We start from the raw sequence: 20,522 nt of genomic DNA on the forward strand, positions 1-20,522 counted from the left end.
TGTACCAAGAACCTAAATGAATCTGGCCATTCATGCCATAGCCACACTGTAAGGATAAACTGTTGTCTGTCAGGAAATAAGATAGTTCTAGTAAAGGCTAGTTGTAGTGTGTAAAAGCACAGCTGCATTGTGCATTGAGGAACACAGCTTTAGGGGGATGCTCGTGTACTTAATGCACAGATATTAGGTGGATGTGAACAAACACATTTTCCCAAATGTTGAACTATTCCTTTAAAAAGCTAAGAAAACTAAACTGACTGAAAACAAATGTCGATCAAAAAGGTGTTGGGGAGTAACGGACCACATTTTCACAATACAAAATATGAGTAATGTTATTTAGTTACAGTTACAACTTAAATAGGTGGTAATCATCATACAGTTAAATTCATAAAGGGATTACTTTTTTTAGTTGTAGTGGGACTTTTAAAAAACTGGTTGAGAATCTTTTGGTTCCCTTTGTGCAGCGTTGCAGATTTACTTTATTTATTTATTTATTTTCCCAGAGTTTTCATGCTGTAAGAAAACAGAGACGGTAAAAACTTGGTTTTTATGGTGCTATCTTTATTCTAAGTGGATTAGACAAATAGAAAAACAAAATGTTCTATGGAACTGTAAACATAAATTATTTTCATCTTGTTTACATGTTTTCCCTCCAACATAAAGCTGCGGAAAATGAAAAGTTAAAGTAAAAACTAGGTCTTCATCCCTTTTGCCAGACAAAACATCAGCAGAGTGACTCGTGCTTTCAGTCTACTTTAGGCAGCAGTGTTGTGTGAATGCCAGATTCAGTCAGTGCTACGTGCAATCATAAAGCAACACAATGTTGACGTGAATATTTAAAATGTTACACACTTTAAGTAATCTAATGGACTATTTTACACATTACATTTGAGGCCATGTTTCTAAGCTTTGCATTTTTTTGGCCGACCTGACCTAAAAATATAATACACATTTTATACATGAAAGATATTCCTTTGTATGTGGAAATAATTGATGTAAACAGACCCAGTAGAACATCTTTTGTGCTACAGAACATTTTCTTTTTCATGACGGAGCAGCTTTGAAAACAGAGAGAGTATTTGTCAGCCGGTGTTTGTCCTGGTTAGGAGTCAATATTGGCACTTAAAAATGTGCTCAGAGTCTTTTTCTTGTTTCATCCCTTGTTTAACGCTGAATAATTCAAAGCACAAACCCCCCCCAAAAAAAAACAAAACAAAAAAACAAACAAACAAACAAAAAAAAAAACCATGAGTCTTATTAAATGATTGACTCTTTCTGTTGTTCTGACAGCAGCAGTGGTAATGCCAAAGCATTTTCAAGAACATTATTCATTCGAAACCCATTGACCGCAATCAATAATGCATTGGTTCATGTGGTGTTATCAGCAAGCTGCTGTTATAATGGGACTGTTCCAAATGGAGGTTTACAGGAATAAAAAAAAAAAGAAAGATGAATAATTTCAGCACTGAGTGAAGTGTGATCTGATGAAGAGAAAAACCAAGATAAGTAAAGAATAATAAAGAGAGGAGACTGATGAAGAGATTAACAATACACCCCGGCGGGGAAACGTTGTCACCTCATTTCCTCAGTCCCAGGTAATTTTGAGTAAACAAAACCAGATGTTCAACCAGAATTGGTGCTCAGATGTGTTCACCAGCACGATGCAAAAATGATGCTGGAGTGTGTATGTTTGTGGTTTTAATGGGAAAGGGGAATGTGTGTGTGTGTGTGTGTGTGTGTGTGAGGAAGAGGGGGAGGCTTTAGTTCCTTGTTTGCTGCTTAAATCTAGCACAAAAAGAAATATGAATGGGAATAATTATTGAACTCAGACAACATATTAGAATTTACCTTATTACTGCATTTAATTGGGTAATTAGGGACAGAATTGTCTTGAGAATTCTTGCATTTTTGGGCTCATTACTGTAAAGTATCTGAGTCTGAGGCTGCTGCACATAGTTTCGCCCTCAAAGACGTGAGAGGGAAGTTTTCAGTCATCGTGCAGCAAAAGCTCATCCACTCAAACATCAAACAAGAGAGAAAACAGGGTTGGATGCACTTTCTTGATAAAACAAATAAGAATATAATGAAAACGAAAGCTACAGGGATTGTAAGTGCTGAAAATGCGATAACAGAAACCCACTGGAATCACTGTATAGCATTACGTAACATGAGTTTCAGGTCAGCTTCTTTTAGAGGAATGGAAAAGAGTTTCAATGCTGTCACATTTGTGCAACTAAATTGGTAGGAAATACTGTCCATTTATTTTGGGGTATTAAAGACTGAAGTAGAAATTTAAAGCATAAGAAAAGCATAACATTGCATTTGCATGACAATCTGTCAGACAGTTTCAACACCTTTGACTCATTCAGGCTCAGGGCCAAACACATGAGAGAATTTAACCACTGCTCACAGGCAACACGGCAACATGACGTGATGTGATTGCTCCAAAAATGACTCATATGAGAGTTTTCTACACCGACACTTTATTTGGTTAAAATCTATTTAAAGCCACTTTTGTGTAGGATTTGTAAATTTCTGACTTTGGTGCCTCACAGTGGTGGTATAACACTGCGGCTGACAACAATACTTAAATGGATAAAAAGAAACAGCAGCTTTCACTCAGACTTACTAATTTCTCCACAAACATAATCTAAAAGATGCTCCCATTTAAAAAAAAAAAAAAAAATATATATATATATATATATATATATATATATACAAAGAGCAGCTTTAAATTTAGGCAACTAATATTACTGTAGATTAGGAAGGGATTTTTTCAGGTAAAATCACTTTCTCACAACAACAAATAGCTGACAATGTTTTTGCCAGTGACACAAAAAAGAGTACATCACGATTCAGAAATTACAGTGGAGATGTTTTGTTGGAATGTATTACTTAAATCTTCTTGAAACTGTGCACCATTTCGATATAAATAAAGACTTCAAGCAGACTTCCCAACAGCAACCCAGAAAACAAGTAGTGTGAACCAATTTCACAACAATATATTTCCAGAGGAAAATCCTAAGAGGCATGAGTGCTTTTTTTTATATAAAAAGATTTCATGCTCATGTTCAATCAATTTGATGGGAATGAAGCATCAAAACAGGAATTCTTCCGTGACTCCACTCTTCATAACTTTATATGCCTATTGTTTGGCTGTTTGGCTTTAGGTGGTCACAGAATTGACTGGGTTTTTGACAAAATGTGGCATGACACGTTGTTTCTCTACCCATGCTTGACCCCCTACTGGACATTTCCCACATGGTGACAGGGTGGCAAAGATTACATGACATGGGTCACTAAATATAGCAAGAAAGGCTGCCACTAAGGCGCTAAGAAGTAAACAAGGGGGGAGTGGTGGACTTCTTTTTCAGGTAAGGCCAGTTTGTTTTCTTCTTCCTCGCCGTTGTCTTTCTCCTCAGCCATGAACGTGTCCATAGGGATGACAATATTTAGACCAGCAGTTGTTAACGCCTCCAAGCCTGGGAGGCTTGGTGATACCCGGCCTAACTCCCAGTGCTTCAGCTCTTAATGAACTGAACGCATCACGTATCCTGATTTATGGTGGCTAATTTTGAGTTGCTCCCCGTCACTGGAAATAGCTCAGAGGCAGGGCAAACTGCGCTCATGTAAAAACCTGTGAACAAAATGTAATTGATGTTCACGGCGTCGATGTGCGAGAAACTGTTTAAAGGGTCAGTTCACTGCCCCTCCTTCGTATCTGGAGGCAGAAATCTCAAAATAAAACCACATTCAGCTCTAATTTCCACTGTTTTGTAATTTGTGTTGGGTTAATCAACCCCCTGAGTGGAAGAAGAACAAGGGAGCAGAGGAACTGCCTCTACATGTTTACCTCTGTGCTTTAATTTACTGGTCAAATCATTTAGGCTGTGTTCCTAAAAGCAGACTTACAAATGCATTAATAGGCTGTATACCATTTAAATTGCATTAACTTTGAAAATCACTCAGCAACTCCAGTTTTACTATTACCATAAAGTTGTATTTACTGAGTCCATTAGTGTCCCGTCGGACACTGCAGGACGGTGACTGGGTGTCTCTACACTTTTGAGGAGCTTGGCATAATTACTGCTCTTAGGCAAGGTCTCATCTCAAAGGTATGTTAATGGCAGCGGTCAGAATCGTCTACCTCATCTCTCTGTGTAGATGGAATTAACAGCAGATGTAGCGAGACTAAGCAGATAACAGCTCCATTCATTTAACTAGGTGCTGTAAAGCAGAGGGTGTTTGAGTCACTGCTGTGGGCTAAGGCTGTATTTCATCTTCACTTGCTCCTGGGGCATTTACAGAGGAGGGTGTATGCTTTTAAAAGCTGCCTTTAATCAGAGACTGAACTGTGTCTGTAACACACAGGGAAACCTTTTTGGAGACCTTTTGTCCACTGTTGAGGAAAACAAATATCGTCCGGTCAGACAGACGCAGTGTGTTTAGAGTTGGGGCTGTTGACTTACCCCTGTTTGACTGCTTTGTTCTTGTTCACATCGATGGTGGTAATAGAGTGCTTGGCGCCGGACTGCACCTCCCAGTCCACTTTCCACTGGGCATTCTTCGACTTGGTCTGGAGCAGGTTCACCCCTTTCTTTGCTTTGACCCTGAAAGAATGGGAAGAGTCAATTTTATTAGAGGCTGTGATTTATGTGCAAGGTCAGAGGTGAAAGCCCTCTGTGTGCAGCAGACCTCCTTCTTGTATTGCGTCATGGCAAAAGCAATTCCACAGATGAATCAATAACAGAGATGAATGAAGATGACAGTGCAGTGATACATGAGACCAGAAGGCGAGGACTACCTCAGGTCACAGTGTGCACCCGCTGGGCATTTATACAGTATTATTAACCACTGACATCTGAAAGCCTCCAAGTTCAGCTCACATGCGGAGTGAAGACATCTACGCTCACAACCGATGACGCATTAACAACATTAAATAATGTTGGATTTCCTTAAGACACTTTATTGTGATGCTGAGGTGAAATCCTCATTTTACACCTGGAAACTCATATACCTGCTGTTTCTTCATATTTCAGGTGTTCATTAAATTGAAATGCACTGAGTAGAATATTATGAACAAAAAAATTATGGCCATAAAATTATTTGTGTTTCACTGTTTTTAATATTTCATAGACATAACAAATAATCAATTAATTGACAAAATAACCACCTGATTAACAGATAAGGAAATAATCATTAGATGTAGCCCTACTTAGATTATCTCTTCCCACTCATCCCCCATCTACACATTCCCATCTTGGACAACCTCCACCCAAAAGGGAAGAAATCATACATCATACATACATACACGCATGGATGCACCAACTGGAATCTATACATTTAAACACACGCACATACATTCATGCATTTACAGTGTCCATAGATATTTTACATTCATGCATGCACCTACACAAGTGCATGCATGTGTGCAAACAGTATGCACACACAAAACAAACCTATGCAGACACATATGTCTGTGGTATCTGCAAATATATTACACTCCCCACTAAAAACAAATGCATCCCAACACTGTACTGTCTATGCATGCAGGAGATGAAGTAAATACATATAAATAGCTACAAAAGAAGTAGAAAAAGAATAAAAAAGAGTAGTTATACATGAGTAGTGTACTGAGAATTATTGAATATGCGTATAGATTGGCTCCACTATGTAGCAAGAACCTTTCCCACCTCTTCAGGAATGGTCTGGCTGTGATTTATATCTTTTCCAATCTAAATTTTATCATTATAAGCCATTTACTGTAGCTACAGCATCCAGACAGAAGTGGACTTAGACTTGAACGTGAAACGTAACGAGTTAAACTGCAGTTGCTCCCAGACAATCAATAATGAAAAGATGCTAAAGGTGACAGTAAAGGTTAGCAGGGAGGATTTTCTGGTGAGAAATGGACATTTCTGATAAAACTGAAGTAGAAAACGTCTGGGTCTGCACAATCTGCTTTGCTTATAATGTGATGACACTACCGGTGCAGCCGAGAGGCTTTTCAAATCAGTGACGAATGATTTGAAATTTCAATCAGCTGGGTAACAAACCGGCTGTGGCAGCTGTCCTCTGTGACTTTACCTAGACGTGCTATTAAAGAGTCCACTGGCAAGAATACAAAATCTCACAAGGCACTCTCTCTTATCACCGCTATTGTGACTCTGGTTATTTGACCACAGAGCCACGCCCGACTCCTGCACTGATGCATGATGGAGACAAATGGCTCATCCATAGACACGCCGAGCCAATGGAGATTATTGATCTGACGGTCTCATTTTCACGAAATACAAGACGGAGATGAATTATTAACATATCTGGCTTTTGTTTGTCTGCCTTGTGCCTTCGAGGCAGAAGCACAGTGGGAGCAAAGTTTGCATTACCTCAAAATTGTTTTCACAGACACTAAGAAAATATTTCAAATGATGTATAAAACTCTAAATGATAATGATCCGGAGAGCATCAGACGCTGGTTGTCCTATTGGTTATGAAAATGTTGGAGCCAATTGCTGCTCTCCTGCAGGCAAAACTCAGGGGACTTTAATGATTTTGCCTTGTTTACAGGAAGACACTGTTGTTTTTCTCTTCCCGCCATGAGATCACTGCATTTCCACTCTGACTAACAACAGTTCTTTCCTGACAAATTAATTGAAAGCATTACCGAATTCATATTTTTCCTTTCAAGTGTCTTATTTACATTCGCCCGAGGCCCCTGCAGCATCTTCCAGATCGTTCCATTTATTTCTGTGACAGATAAAAGTTCTGAAGTCCCGCTGAGGTGTTTCCATTTGCCACACTAACCTGCGCTCAGTGCATTGACCACTCATCCATGATTTGTGAAAGCAATTGACTTTCAGCCCCCCCCCCCCCCCCCCCCCCCCCCCCCCCCCCCCTTTCAGCCAGAATAGGCTCACTGCTCAAACAGGAACTGTATTTTATTGTTATCACCTCCATTCTTGGTTTGCTGCTGATACTAAAGGAAACTACTTAAGCTTATCATGACCATTAACTTATCATTAACCACAAAGTCATTCACAACTTCAGATAAGGTTATTTTTGCTTCTCTCTTTCATTACCCGGTCACGTGAATGCAGATTCAGCAGGTCCTTGAAACTGGAACAGGTTGTTGTCATGTCCTTCCAAATAAATTGACATTAACTTTTTTTTAATCTGACGTGACTGTTATTCATTTGAGCATTTTCTGACCTGCGACCTCTGCGGTTAAGTTTGTAGACAGTGGTCACAGCTAAAAGGAACCAGCTGTGGCTGCAGCAAACAGCGGGTGAGCAGCGGCTGTTTGAACAAATGACCAGTGCTGTCACTTTTCCCTGTGAGGACCATCCCGGTTTGTTTGCATTGCTGACATGTTTGATCACCCCGGCAGTGAGATAGACACAACATTGATGAGATGTTACTGTATCTGGACAAAGGCAGAGCTTACGGCAGATTATAGTATGACATTTTCATATACTGTAAATACAGTACTCCTTTACAAGCAGGGCCGAGGACACTGAGATCATGTCCTCACTATTGTTTATGGGCACTGAGGGATTTTAACATCTCGAGGAGGAGTTTACATTTCAGACGGATTAGACACTGTGACGTTGAAGATATTTTTTTTAGAGTCAATGTTCTTGGATTTGACTGTGAACAAAAAATAAATAAATAAAAGGATTAAAGCCATAAAGTCTCTGAAACAGGTTTTTAAAATAAAATATATTTTATGGAAGTTCATTCTTAACCTTGGGATCAGTGAGTGAGTGAGTGTGTGTGTGTGTGTGTGTGTGTGTGTGTGTGTGTGTGTGTGTGTGTGTAGTGTATAAAAAAATAATTTCAACTCAAGGTCTACTTTTTGAGTTTTTTCTTCAGAACTGCCACCATGTGACCTCCTGTATAAACCACTACGTGGCCCACGATTCATTGCTACTCGCACGATGTTTTACAGGCTTGGGTCATGTGATGACACTTGAGCAGCGTCCAATCACCGATGAAGACTTTGAGATGAGGTTGAAAGCTCTGAAAAAGCTTGTATGTGCAGCTCGAGATTATTTTATTCAGTTTGCAGAAAAAGTATTTTTACAGTTAAATAAATATAGAAAATGTGAAAAAGGCAATTCTACTCACTTCTACTGTTGATGGTGGATATAATATTGTAAAGTCTTGACCTCTGTAAAGTGCCTTGAGATAATGTATGTTATTATTTGCTGAAGTGTAAATATTGAATTGAATTGAAGTGAATTAAATGTATAACTGCTAAAGACAGCTTTTCCCTTCAAAAATGCTGTATTTCACAATTTCCATTTTGTTTGAAATAAACCGGAAAAACAGCTCTCACAGGTTGCAGCTTTTTAAAACATTGTTTCTTGTTATTGCAGCTCTTATTGTCTTCTTTCATCAAATCCTCCACATTAGAGAAAACACAGTAATTATCTGATACGTCGGCGTCAAGGGGAGATGAAACAGAAATATGTAACGTTTAAGAAATCATCCTGATCAAGCGTGTTTCCTTTGATGTGAGTTGAAAAGGGGAAACGTAATACCCCCAGAATCACAGTAAATGAGGTGACCCAGTTGCTACTTGACTACTGTAGCCTGTAAAAACACTGATCACAAGAGATTATAACCACACATTATTATGGGGCATAACCATTTCCAGTGCATTTCCTAGTAAGGATGCAACCCTGGTGAGTAATACCTACTTACATTCATTACCTACGCTCGCCAGCAGTTTATAAAAGCCACTACATATTCATCATCATCTTTGGAAAGAGCACACGTATTGTGCAGAATCCATGTGTTTAATCAGACGGTCCTTTTCACAGACTCCGGTTCATTTTTGCGCCGCAAATGAGAGGGGATGAAGCATTACCCAAGGGAGCGCCACATGAATCGGGCTCCCCATTGAACAGTGTTAATGCTGATTAATGAAAGAGCATTGCAAATGGAAAACTGTACAGCAGTAACTGGCAATAATACACACCCCGAATTCTGAGAATCCCTGTGAACCCCGCTGCCGCCGCCGCACGAGGAATGTGGAGAGGCAGTGTGAGACACTTCAGCTAAGACAGAGCTATTACTTACTCAGTCTACACAGATGCCTTCTGCCATGGCAACACCTATTAGACTGTGAGCTGGCTGATGGACTGCTAAACAGGAGAGCTTTTGGTCAACACATTGCAGGCCAGACTTCTGAACTGCCTGTTCGCTTCTCCCTGGGGTTATCAAATTTCATCTCGTATTAAGTGGTAACAACACAGAGATCAAAGAGCGATCAAAACCAAAATCATTTCATCAACTGCTGCGATTTTGTGGCCTGCTTTCAATACTTATATGTCAGCGAGTGCAGAGTTTCAAACTGGTGTCATGAAGGTGACACTACATACATAAAACCTTAAAACCCATCTCTTCATTATTTTCCGTGACCTTTGTTCCAATTACAGCTTCCTTGTCTCTTCCTTGCAGCTTGCGGCGTCTCCATGGTGCGCTTGCACTCCAGAGTTTGGATTGCTCTCCGCTGGGCACCGAGGCCCACGTCCTCATGACCCATTTATGACACTTGCTGCCAGAAATCATGTCAGCTGCCATGCCATGCACTGTAATTTCATCTAACTGGCTGCTGTTAATAAATAAAATATGCACACCAGGATTAAATCACATCACAACTCCCAAGTCTTTAATTTTTCCTTAATGGCCCTTTGAAAGAATATTTATTGAATAGATTTGAGGAGAACGTCCCCACAGGCAGAGCAGTCACCAAACTGGAAATTTTTCCACAGCATAATGAGACTGACTTTAAAAACGCATTTTTAGACTGTAATCACTTTAAATATTGCCAATGAAATGAAACTTTTATAGTCCATACTATAATTTGTGCATTGTATAGGATGTATCTGAGTGTTCAGGGCCATCTGACAAGTTTAGCACACAACAGACAGAAGAAGAAGAAGTCAGGGTGTATTAGCCAGGATGTGTCAATTCAAGGATTAAATATGATTAAGAAAAAAGCTACTTCTATAAAGAGCTGAGGTGCATGGATGCTGAGAAATAGGACAGGAGTGACTCCTGATGTCACTGAGTGTTGACGTGTTTAAAGACAGCATTGGCTTGTAGGCTAACATAGAAAACAATAGGGGTATGTACTGTGTTTCATGCATATACAAGCAGTGTTGTTGGGTATTACTCCAAGAGTGCATTGACCACAATACATTTCTGAATTGGGGTGCTTAGTAACTGGATTGGCTCACTGATGTTTATTGATCAACATCGGTTTGTGACTGCTGAAGATGAGCATCACTTAAGTATTCTCAAATAGAATCTAATGTGTTTGAATGTGAAAATATGGATAGCGGTAGCACGGCGAGTTAAAGCCCAAAAACAAGCCTGGCCAGGCTGGTTTAGCACAGCACAGGCTGCAGTGAGTATGCAGTTTTTGGGTTTTTTTTTTGCCATCAATGTTGTATTCAGCAGCAGTTTGAGAGCTTCATCCATCCATGGATTTTCAATTGCTTAATCCGGGGTCGGGTCACGGTGGCAGCAGGTCAAGCAAGGTAGTCCAGACATCCCTCTCCCCAGCGAGGCATTCCCAGGCAAGATATAGATATGTGATCTCTCCAGCCTGTTCTGGGCCTCCCCCTGGGTCTCCTACCAGTCGAACGAGCCTGGAAGGACTCCAGTAGGAGGCGCCCAGGAGGTTTCCTAATCAGACGCCTGAACTACAGAAACCGGCTCCTTTTAACGTGAAGAAGCAGCGGCTTTACTCCGAGTTCCCTCTGAAGGTCTGAGCTCCATCTGTAAGTCTGAGCCCAGACACCCTACAGAGGAAATTCATTCCGGTCACTTGTATCTGTGATCTCATTCTTTTGGTCACTACCCAAAGCTCACAACCACAGGTGAGAGTTGGAACAAACATCGACTGGTGAATCGAGAGCTTTGCTTTCCGGCTCAGCTCTCTCTTCTCCACAAGGGGCAGGTACAATGCCTTTGGCTACCTGACTAGCTGGAGTGTGCCTCGAAAGCCTCAACCTTGTGATTAGTGAACGACCCTCGCACCTGCCGAGCCACAGCCTCCTCAAACTGGACACTAACCTGTTAAGTGTAAGTTTCCTCAGTTTTCTATCACGCTCAAGCAGGGGCTTTGATCTAACTTGTTCTTCCTAAAAAAAAACGTCAATAACCACTTGCAAATTTCCCTGGCACTATAATGATTTCCTTGAAATAGATGGCAGCTCTTGAGTGACTAACATGCTTCACCCTCGGATCCCAAGCACCATTCTTATCAATCATCTCAAGCACTTTGATATCTATGGTGTTTATCTTCACTAATAAACAGCTTTGAGGTTTTTCTCGACAGCAGCACAGGGGTGTACAGCTGGAAAGCCAGAAGGGAGGGCGAGCCTGCCAGGGACAGACTTTTTAATGGGAGGCTCTGAAAATTAGGATATGAGAAGCTGGGGAAATATGACAGAGCAGATTACAAATTTGAAACTGCAGCTGCTGGTTTGCACATGCTGAGCTGATTTATTTCTTGTACATGAAAATGAGCAATGCACAGCAGTGATGAATATGGCTTCTAAAAAAGTATTCCGTTGTGAACAACTGCACAATCCTGGTTGCTTAACACAAAAACATTTCCTTAGAAAACACGCGGACTCAGTTCTGACAATAACTGCTTGATTTTCAAGTAACATCAGCCGCGCTTTGTTCCGGCTTACAGTACTCTGTAATTAATACAAACAATAAAGTCACATTCTACCAGAAGAGATGAGTAAGCCAGATAATTATAGCAGAGTTCCAACAAAAACATCTAATGCTGAGGTAAGATATTATCCTGCTAAACACTGCAATTATAAAACTGCTTTGTCATTTTCTTCTTGTCTGCAGACTATTGCTTTTTACCAGTCAGAATATTTTTATGATGCCAGTCTCTCCGTTGTGGAGCATTTGGAAACGCTTGTATTCTGTTCATTGTTTTTGCCCAGCACAGTTTTAAAGGGCTAAGCTTTATTATTTAAAAAAAAAAAAATTGTTAGTAATTTCCTGAAACAGCTTGGCATTGTAGTTTTTAGCGAAAGTTACTCAAACAGGAGGAAAAAGAGCATTTGTTGTTGCTGTTTTCAGCCGTGGATTAAGAGACATTTGGGGCTCTATTGAGTTTGACTTTCAGCAGCCGGATGGTGTACAGTACGAGGGACTGACTACTGTTCCCGTGTTATAATGAAGGAGCATGTCAGCCATTGTAACAACGTGGCTCATTTGCTGTATTCAATGAAGCACTCAGGCACAGAGGAAACAGCCACAGGCTTTGACTACACAACACTTGTTTGTAGAGTCAATTTCTTAAAGGTTTTGGTGTTTTCATGGGATTTGTTAAAAATGAGAAAAGTGCAGAATATGCCAGCGTTATTATTTCAAACCCATATTTTTTTTTGAAATCCACAAAAATCTGAGAATATGCCGGAGTCATCCTTGAATCGCTGCCATTGCTCAACAAAGCTATCAAACGCGGCAGATACAGTATAATCATGACAAGGTGGTAAAAGTCTTACTACCACCCTGTCCCTTTAAGTAAGCAGTTAACAGCTGATGATATGGCTCGTGGTTTCCTCCAAATGAAAATCTTCACAAGACCTTAGGGAGCACAGAGGCAGAAAATTAAGTATATTCTGACGCTACATGCCTGAACAGGAGCATTATCTCTCTGTTTCTTCACACATAACATTCAAAAGGCTGCCTGAATATGTGTGACAGAGATGCACTTTTTTGTGCCTCCGTGCCGCCAACAGCCAGGGCCGGAGGCATCGTGTTTTCAGGTCGTCCTTCCGCCCGCCCCATTCCCGTGATATCTCGGTAACGCCTGCAGGAAATTCCTACAAAATTTGGTACAAAAGTCCACTGGGACTCAAGGATGAACTGATCAGATATTCAGTGGTGAAAAGTTAAAGGTCAAGGCCGCTGTGACCTCACAAAACATGTTTTTGGCCTTATGAATGCAACATCTCGGGAAGACCTGCAGAGAATCCCTGAAAAGTTTCACTTTTTAGGGAGAGAGAGAAAATGCTTTTTTGTCATCGTTGTCAATTAATTTCGGACATTTTTACAAAACTTATACAAGAGAAATACTGCCAAAGTCACTAAGAATGTCCTTCCTCTTTGGCTGAATATCAGTTACTAATTATAACCCTACTCTGCATTCAACAACCAGATCCAGGGCTTTGCCAGCTCAATACCAAAATATTGATTTTGATAAGACTTGATTTTTGTACGACCACTTCCCTCAGGTCCTCGTCTCCTCATTTCTGAGCGTCACCAAATATTTAATCGGGGCCTGACTACAATTCTCCTGTGAAATAATCAAGTGAAATGACCAGGACCTTCCTCTCTCTCTGCCAGCCCCTGACAGATTGGACTCCCGTATTTGGCATTCACTAGTGGTATGTTCTGCTGCCGAGTGGGACGTCGTAAACAAACATCTGATCGCGTATGTTGGTGACAACAGCCCACAGAACACTTGTAGTGCCACCATTGGGGAGCGAAACCCTGATAGACGGAGTCAGGCTTCACGGTTGTCCCTTCAGCCATGCACAGATGAAGGCAGAGAAGTAAATAAACAACTGAAATGTCAGCGCTTGAATGTCTCAGAGGCATTAGCGGCACTCCCTTTTGCATTACAGCAGAAACGGGCCTTTACCCAACAGCTAAATTTGGCCAGCAAAGCCTTTTTCCCCGCTCATGTGCAGGCAGAAGCTCCATTAGTTCCTCTGAGGGGGCACTTAACAGACAACGTTGCCACTCGTGCTTCTGCAGACACAACAAATTCCATTTCATGAAGATATGTATAATTCAAAATAAGTGCAGATTTGTATTTGTCCTTGGCCAGCTGCGGACGCGGTGCTTTTATGTGTCCTGCGACATGTAATACATTTACACACTCAGCTGTGCATGATGTTCCGGCTTCAGCATGTTACGTTATGTTCATGGGGTTAAAAGCACAAAAAGTTTGCTGCTGGTTTTCAGAACTTCACTGAACCGTTCAATTGACCTCGCGTTCAAAACAAATACTAAATCGTTTTTCAGCTGCCACAAAAACACAGCATAATGTAATCTGAGGCCTGTAAACAACATGAACATCCATAACCGCCTCCGCTTTTTCGCTCAGGAAGTTTTTCTTACTTTTCACTGACTCTTCTAGTTCTACTTGTATGAAAAACTGTACAGGTGCAATGGCAGATATGCCGCACAGGTACACAGAAAAACACATCCACACAGAAAATGAATGCAAAAATCTCTATTTATATATATATATATATATATATATATATACACGCCAACTGCATGAGGTAGTTCATGTATGGGAGCCGTACAAAGATGCTATTGACATCTTTGGTGTTATGTGATTCAATCAATACTCAACAAGACTAGGTCAAAATCGAATGTAAGGCTGGTGAGCGTATGGTCGATGTGTGAAACTGTAGATGTAGTTGTGGAACCGCAGTAAACAACTGACATCATGGCGTCATATTCTCATTCAGCCTAGAGTCAGCCCTCTATCTGTTTGCTTCTCTCCTCGTCTCTGTGCTCACACTTACAGTATTTCAAAACAGCTGAATTCACATTAAAGCTGTTCTCATTTACAGATTGTTCTGTTTCTGTTGTCAGGCAACGGATTAAATATGAAATAGTGACTGAATTGACTACATGCTAACCAGCAGTCATTCTTAAGCCATTCTCCGAGCTACCTTCTCTGCTGCTGCTAAAGTCCTGATCATGACAAAATCACCTTAAAGTTAAAGACACAGACTGTGCTGTGATTTGGGCTATATTTATTTACATGTAATATGATCACTCAGAGAGAAAGAAGCTACAGCCTCCGTCTGCGTAACAAACTGCTGCTCTTTGTGGACACAAAGAGAGGTCACCATCCAGGGAAGTTGGGCAGTGGGCCGGGTGGGTTCAGACCAGGCAGGACAAGTGTGACGAGCCGTATTACTTCAGCACATTATCATCATTATCCAGCGTTTACAAGAAGGAGGGAGGCGTCTGTTGTGTTGTCCGGCTTTTTGAGCCATGTGCTAATGTCCTTGACTTACTTACTATAATACGTACATAAACAAACAAAGTAAAGGTGATGCTGTCACTCTAATACTATGGCCATTTAGTGTTTTGGTAAAGCTTTGGGTGTCTAAAACTCAGCCTGTGTCTCAGTAAAAGAAACCCTTATTATGTTGGACTCACACATCTAAATTAGCCTGCCCTCCTTTCCAAGCATCACTATCTGCAGTGGTGGAGAAAAGCCAGAGCTAACCACCATCTGATTTTTGTTCTGCCTGATCAGCCAATCAGAAAGCTTTTAAAGACTGACAGAAGAAGGGACTTTTCTGAGTTTTGTGTTTCCTGGTCTGCAAGAGAAACAAAGAAGAAAGCATTTCTTTGGTGTGTAAGTATGGAGGGCTGCGGGTGGGCTTGACAAAAATCTAGGGTGGGTGGGGTGGGTGCCAGCTCTGTGCTAGATATCAGGCCTTGTTCTGGTGCGCATACAGAAAAAAAAAGCATTTTCTGTTTACAGTTTCTTTGAGATAAAGAGAAAAAATAAATGTGAAAATGTGTGAAAATATTCCCCATGACTCAGCAGAAGACTGCAAAGTACTGTATAGAAACCAAGGATGATCAATTGAAAATGCAAAATCAAGATGTCACAGTAATTCCCACAGTGCTGTGACATTTTGACAAGTTTGACAGTTAACAGTGACTGAGAAATGCAGTGCAGAGACACAGTCGTAATGGGTGCTAAACACAAATGGCAGACAGAAGTTAAAAGACCATATGCCTTCCACTTGAAAAGGGTGTTTTTCTTTCCGCTGTAAAGCTCCATCTTTACTGCGCGTGTCTGATGACATGAGGACAGCTCAGTTTATGCTTGGCCTCAGCCAGAATGAAAAAAAAAAACCTCATGCAATGTGTTCGTCATTATTGCCCCGAGACCAGAGAGGTGTCAATGTCAATATGGAGGCTGCACAACATTGTCAGTCATGAAGACTGGAGCAGCCATCGCCACAGATGTTCACTTGGCAGGGTGATGCACGACGCTGCAAAAAGACCTAATGCTCATTATGAGATTCAGACGAAAGAATGCCTCTCAAACAGTAAACAGAGCGGCCAGGCCATGCGAGACGGCTCGGGCAGCGGGGACATTATCAGCAGACTCAGTAATTCAGTCGTGTCTGAGTGAAATAAAAAGAAGGCTACAATGTGCAGCACAGTGCGGCCCAAAAGTCAGGTTTCAGCCTAATCTGACTATTCACTGGAGGAGAAAAAAGGAGAGGAAGGCAGGAAAATCATTTAGTTGTTTTGATGAGAAGCTTTTCTGGAGCTGCATGAACAGATACTTATAACTACTGATTTAATCTAAGGCCCCATTTAGATATATGCACTCTTTCGTATTTATGCAGCGATAGTAACAGAGGAACCAAAAGGCAGAAAAATGTTTGATAATGAAAAAGAAAAGCAGAGTGTCTTCATAGGCTAAACAAATATTTGCTGCAACAGAGAAGATCTCTTTGTAGCGAGCGTAGTGATGTCTGTTGCTATGGAAAAGATCTAGACAATATAATTATAGTGTACAGGAGAAGCTTTTAAGAGGCTCAGCTTTTTCCTCTTAAGTTTAGGTATCTTAGATGTTTAAATCTTAGTCGTGTTCCTACTTGCTTTGACTGGATTCTGGCTGCTTACTGCAAAACTCAATTACAGGCTTTAGAACAGAGGCTGCTTGTTGCTGCAGCAGATGAAAAGGGTCTTGCAGGTCTTGCGGTGGGTTTTCCCTTAGAAGGGTTGAGGGGTTTACAAAATCTCCCTCTGGCAATTCCAAGTCGCTGTGTGCAATCTGCGCATGTGGATCATGGGCAGCGTGGACAATCATTTGCAGCACTTGCAACCGTCTGATTTGGGAGAAATGGGCTTTTTGGCACACTTGATGGACAAATGCGAACGAGGAACGACAAGGAGCGAGGAGACTAAAACAACTTGTCTCAAACTGTGTGCCTGTCATATTCAGACTCAGCCATTCTGCCAAATACAAAAGCTGCCATGGCAATCCAGTGGCTCTCTTTATCCAACAGTAATTATGTAATGCACAGTCTAGTCTAGTCAGAGGCAAAGTACCCTTCAATCCAGAACAATGACAAAAACAAACTGACAAAAACAAACCAACCAAAGCATTTAATCATTGCCAAAGCAGCTGCGAACACGTAAAGCTTTACTGATTCAGGAGTTTTTCCTTCACTATTTAAGTAACATTTACTTGTGTACATTTTGAACATATGGTTTGTCATATGATGGAGCAGAACAGATGGGATTGCGTGGCCTGATATTAAAAAGTTACTGCACTGCCATTATATCCATCTGATATCAGCCAACATGTTGCGTCAAATCCCTCGATTTTCATGCTGCGACGCGATGTGACCTTGGCAGACGTACCGTCCATAGAGCTCGGGCTGTCGGGAAGTAAAACACATTACACTTAAAGCGTATTTAATTCAACCCTGGAGGAATGTGTTTGAAGTGAGAATGCAGCTGGTCCAAACACGAGAGAGAGAGGCCTTGGAACGGCACATTCAATTAAACTGATTGACCAGCTTCTATTGATGTCCCCCTGTGTTTTTAAAGGCACTGAAAAGTAGAGAGAGCTTTGGTATTTGGTTCTAGTTACTTCACATTGGTGACTTAACTACAAAATGAATACTGAGGTTGGAACTCCCTATATTTATTTTCAGTATTGATGAATGTGTTGGATTATTTTGGTCCTTCTCAATGACGATATTCGCACACTCAAATATCTCAGTCAATAGAAAGTAACTCACAACAACAATTTTGAAGATTGATTAATTGTAAGACTCATTTTTTCAATCGTTCCACCTTCTGAATGATTTGTTCCTTTTCTCTTTCTCTCTTCTTTTGAGTTTTGGACTCTCGGTCAGAAAATTAAAGCGATTTGAAGAAACCTTGAACCTTATGAAACTTGTGATTGACAACTTGCACAAATCTATTTTCATAGACCTTCAGTCTTGAAAAGAAGAATATCCCACACACTCCTCTTGCTTAGCATCATGACTTATTGATCATCCACACCTGAGCACCCATCTTGTATGCTCAGGTGCATTATGTATTTAAGATCATTGTCGTAAGAATTTGAAATACTACCAACAAAGGTCAAGAGAGACCGAAACGTTAAGGATGATCAATAAACTGTGATGATAAGCAAGAGCAGTGTGTGGGATATTTTTCTTTTCAAGACTGAAGGTCTGTAAAAATAGAAAATGAAAGTGAAAAAGTGAAAGTTGTTCATCACAAATTTCTCAGGGTCCAAGGTGATGTCTTTAAAAGGCATTAATTTTCTCACTAAAAGAAGAGAAAAGGAAAAAGGACCAAATAATTCAGATGGTGGAACCATTGAAAAAGAAATGAAGCGTTTTGCAATGAATCAATTATCAAAATTGTTGTCAAAGTCTCAGGTTGAAGCTGAGATAACCCTGATGACATCACGACGGTTGCTCTGTCAGACTCCAGAGCCAGAGAAGACATAATGCAAGTGCTTTCACATGCAGTCTGAGTAGCACTGCCCTCTGATGAATAAACTGATCCTCCTGTGTAAATGTGGTAGACTGCCCTCTAACCACAGTGAGTTGCAATGTGGGACAGGAGATAACGTCAAAGCAGATCCTCAGGTTCACTGGAGCAGCGGCTGCAGTCATTAGAGCCGTTACGTTATAAGTAAACAGCCATAAACACACACTCAGAGGGCTAATGAACTGATCACCAGACACCAGCTCACTGCAGATGACATCGGTGCATTGTAGTCAAAAGGCATCATTCATACATATTGCATGAGCCTCTCCACAGTCCCTGCATTTACATCTTTTAATGTATAGATCAAAGTGAAGACAATAACATTTTTATACTGCTGTCACGGCAAAAAAAAAAATATATACCACTTGCTACACTACAAATAAATCTGCTCTGGCCCTTCAGTGTTCCAATAACAAGGCAGCGCCAGAAGTGAACACATGTTGAACACAAATCCTGACACATAAGCTTCGAAGTAGTATCACCTTTTTTTTCCCCTTTGTGCCTCTCTCTCTCTCTCTCTCAGTCACACACACACACACACACACACACACACACACACACACACACACAAGAGGAACATGCAGCAGCATGGAGGCGAAGGCATTGGCGGCGAAGGCATCCTTTTGGAGGACAATTATTCTAAGTAGTCTTCCCATCAGCCAGAGCCATGAGCAGAAGACCCTCGGGTGAGCCAGAACCTTTCTGTGGAGGCAATCGGGGAAATAGCCACTGTCCAATTTATTTGATAAGGCGAGTGGAGCTCAGACCTGCCAACAGATGCAGAGGGGAGGAAAATTGGGGCCGAGCTGCAACCTAGTTGCTGACATTTTCAAAGTTCGAATCACTATGCATACATAGTGATTATAATAAAATTTCAGCCAGGGTTCAGGGTAGATATTCAAAGTTCAGGGTGCAATGGATGACTGTTAGCTTTCAGTATACTGCTCTGACGGGGATATCAAGGAGAATGAATGGGTTACTACTCCTCACCGTGGCTACTGCGTGTGACCAGCGGTGATTACAATACAGTGTAAGCGGGCGGCTGAGCATCCCTTCAAGGTACCGACAATAGGAGATTCAATTCGGAGATCTTTTCCAGCAGGGGGTGGTGTCAGTGTTCCTGATGTTCTCCACTTTTCCCCCGAGGAACTTCCATTTCAAATTGGACAGCTCCGAGTAAAACTAGCTCTTTCTGGACATCCTCACCGTCACAGGAGCCAGTGTAAAAAGAAATGCCATCCCTCTCTGGGGATGAACGCACACACACACACACACACACACACACACACACACACACACACACACACACACACACACACACACACACACACTCTCTCTCTCTCTCTCTCTCTCTCTCTGTCTCTCTCTCGCTCTCTCTGTCTCTCTCTCTCTCTCTCTCTCATGGATTTAACCAGTGATAAGAAGCATAAAGTTTTCAGATAAATAATGTATATACGTTAAGTGTTGCCACATTAACTATGTGACAACAGTGCTTTAATGATTAATCAGTTTTGTATCAAAAGAACAATTTCAGGATTCAGTTATTGGAATCTAAGTCATTTGTCAAATATTAATGCGAAGACAAATTTAAATACCTATGACATGTTTAACTGTCAAAATAAACAATTACACATAAGTAATTACTATCAGTCCACAATTTTCTATTGACCAAACTGGTATTTGATTGATCCAAAATATAATCAGCATATTGATCATTAATGAAAAGTGTGTAGCAATAGCAAAACTTAAAAAAAAATAGCTCCTTTAATTTATGAAAAGAATACAAATGAAATTAACTGAAGACACGAGGAGAAGATCTGGACATGCGGCGTTCTCCAGTACAGTATACTATCTGAAAGATCGAGTTCAATCTGATCACACTGAACATAAGTGTTCCTGAA

At 40.9% G+C, this 20,522-nt stretch overlaps 1 protein-coding gene across 2 annotated transcripts in view; it reads right to left on the reverse strand.

The window, feature by feature from the left end:
• The window catches only part of tmem132e (transmembrane protein 132E), a 343,793-nt gene that overhangs the window by 51,524 nt on the left and 271,747 nt on the right, over nt 1-20,522 (reverse strand). For both annotated transcript variants that reach the window (XM_056396861.1, XM_056396860.1), the window contains exon 3: nt 4,470-4,610. In XM_056396861.1, the coding sequence (XP_056252836.1) occupies nt 4,470-4,610 (141 nt within the window). The remainder of the gene's footprint in view (nt 1-4,469; nt 4,611-20,522) is intronic.

Source organism: Seriola aureovittata, chromosome 15 (assembly GCF_021018895.1).
Source record: "Seriola aureovittata isolate HTS-2021-v1 ecotype China chromosome 15, ASM2101889v1, whole genome shotgun sequence".
In the NCBI taxonomy this organism is placed as follows: domain Eukaryota; kingdom Metazoa; phylum Chordata; class Actinopteri; order Carangiformes; family Carangidae; genus Seriola; species Seriola aureovittata.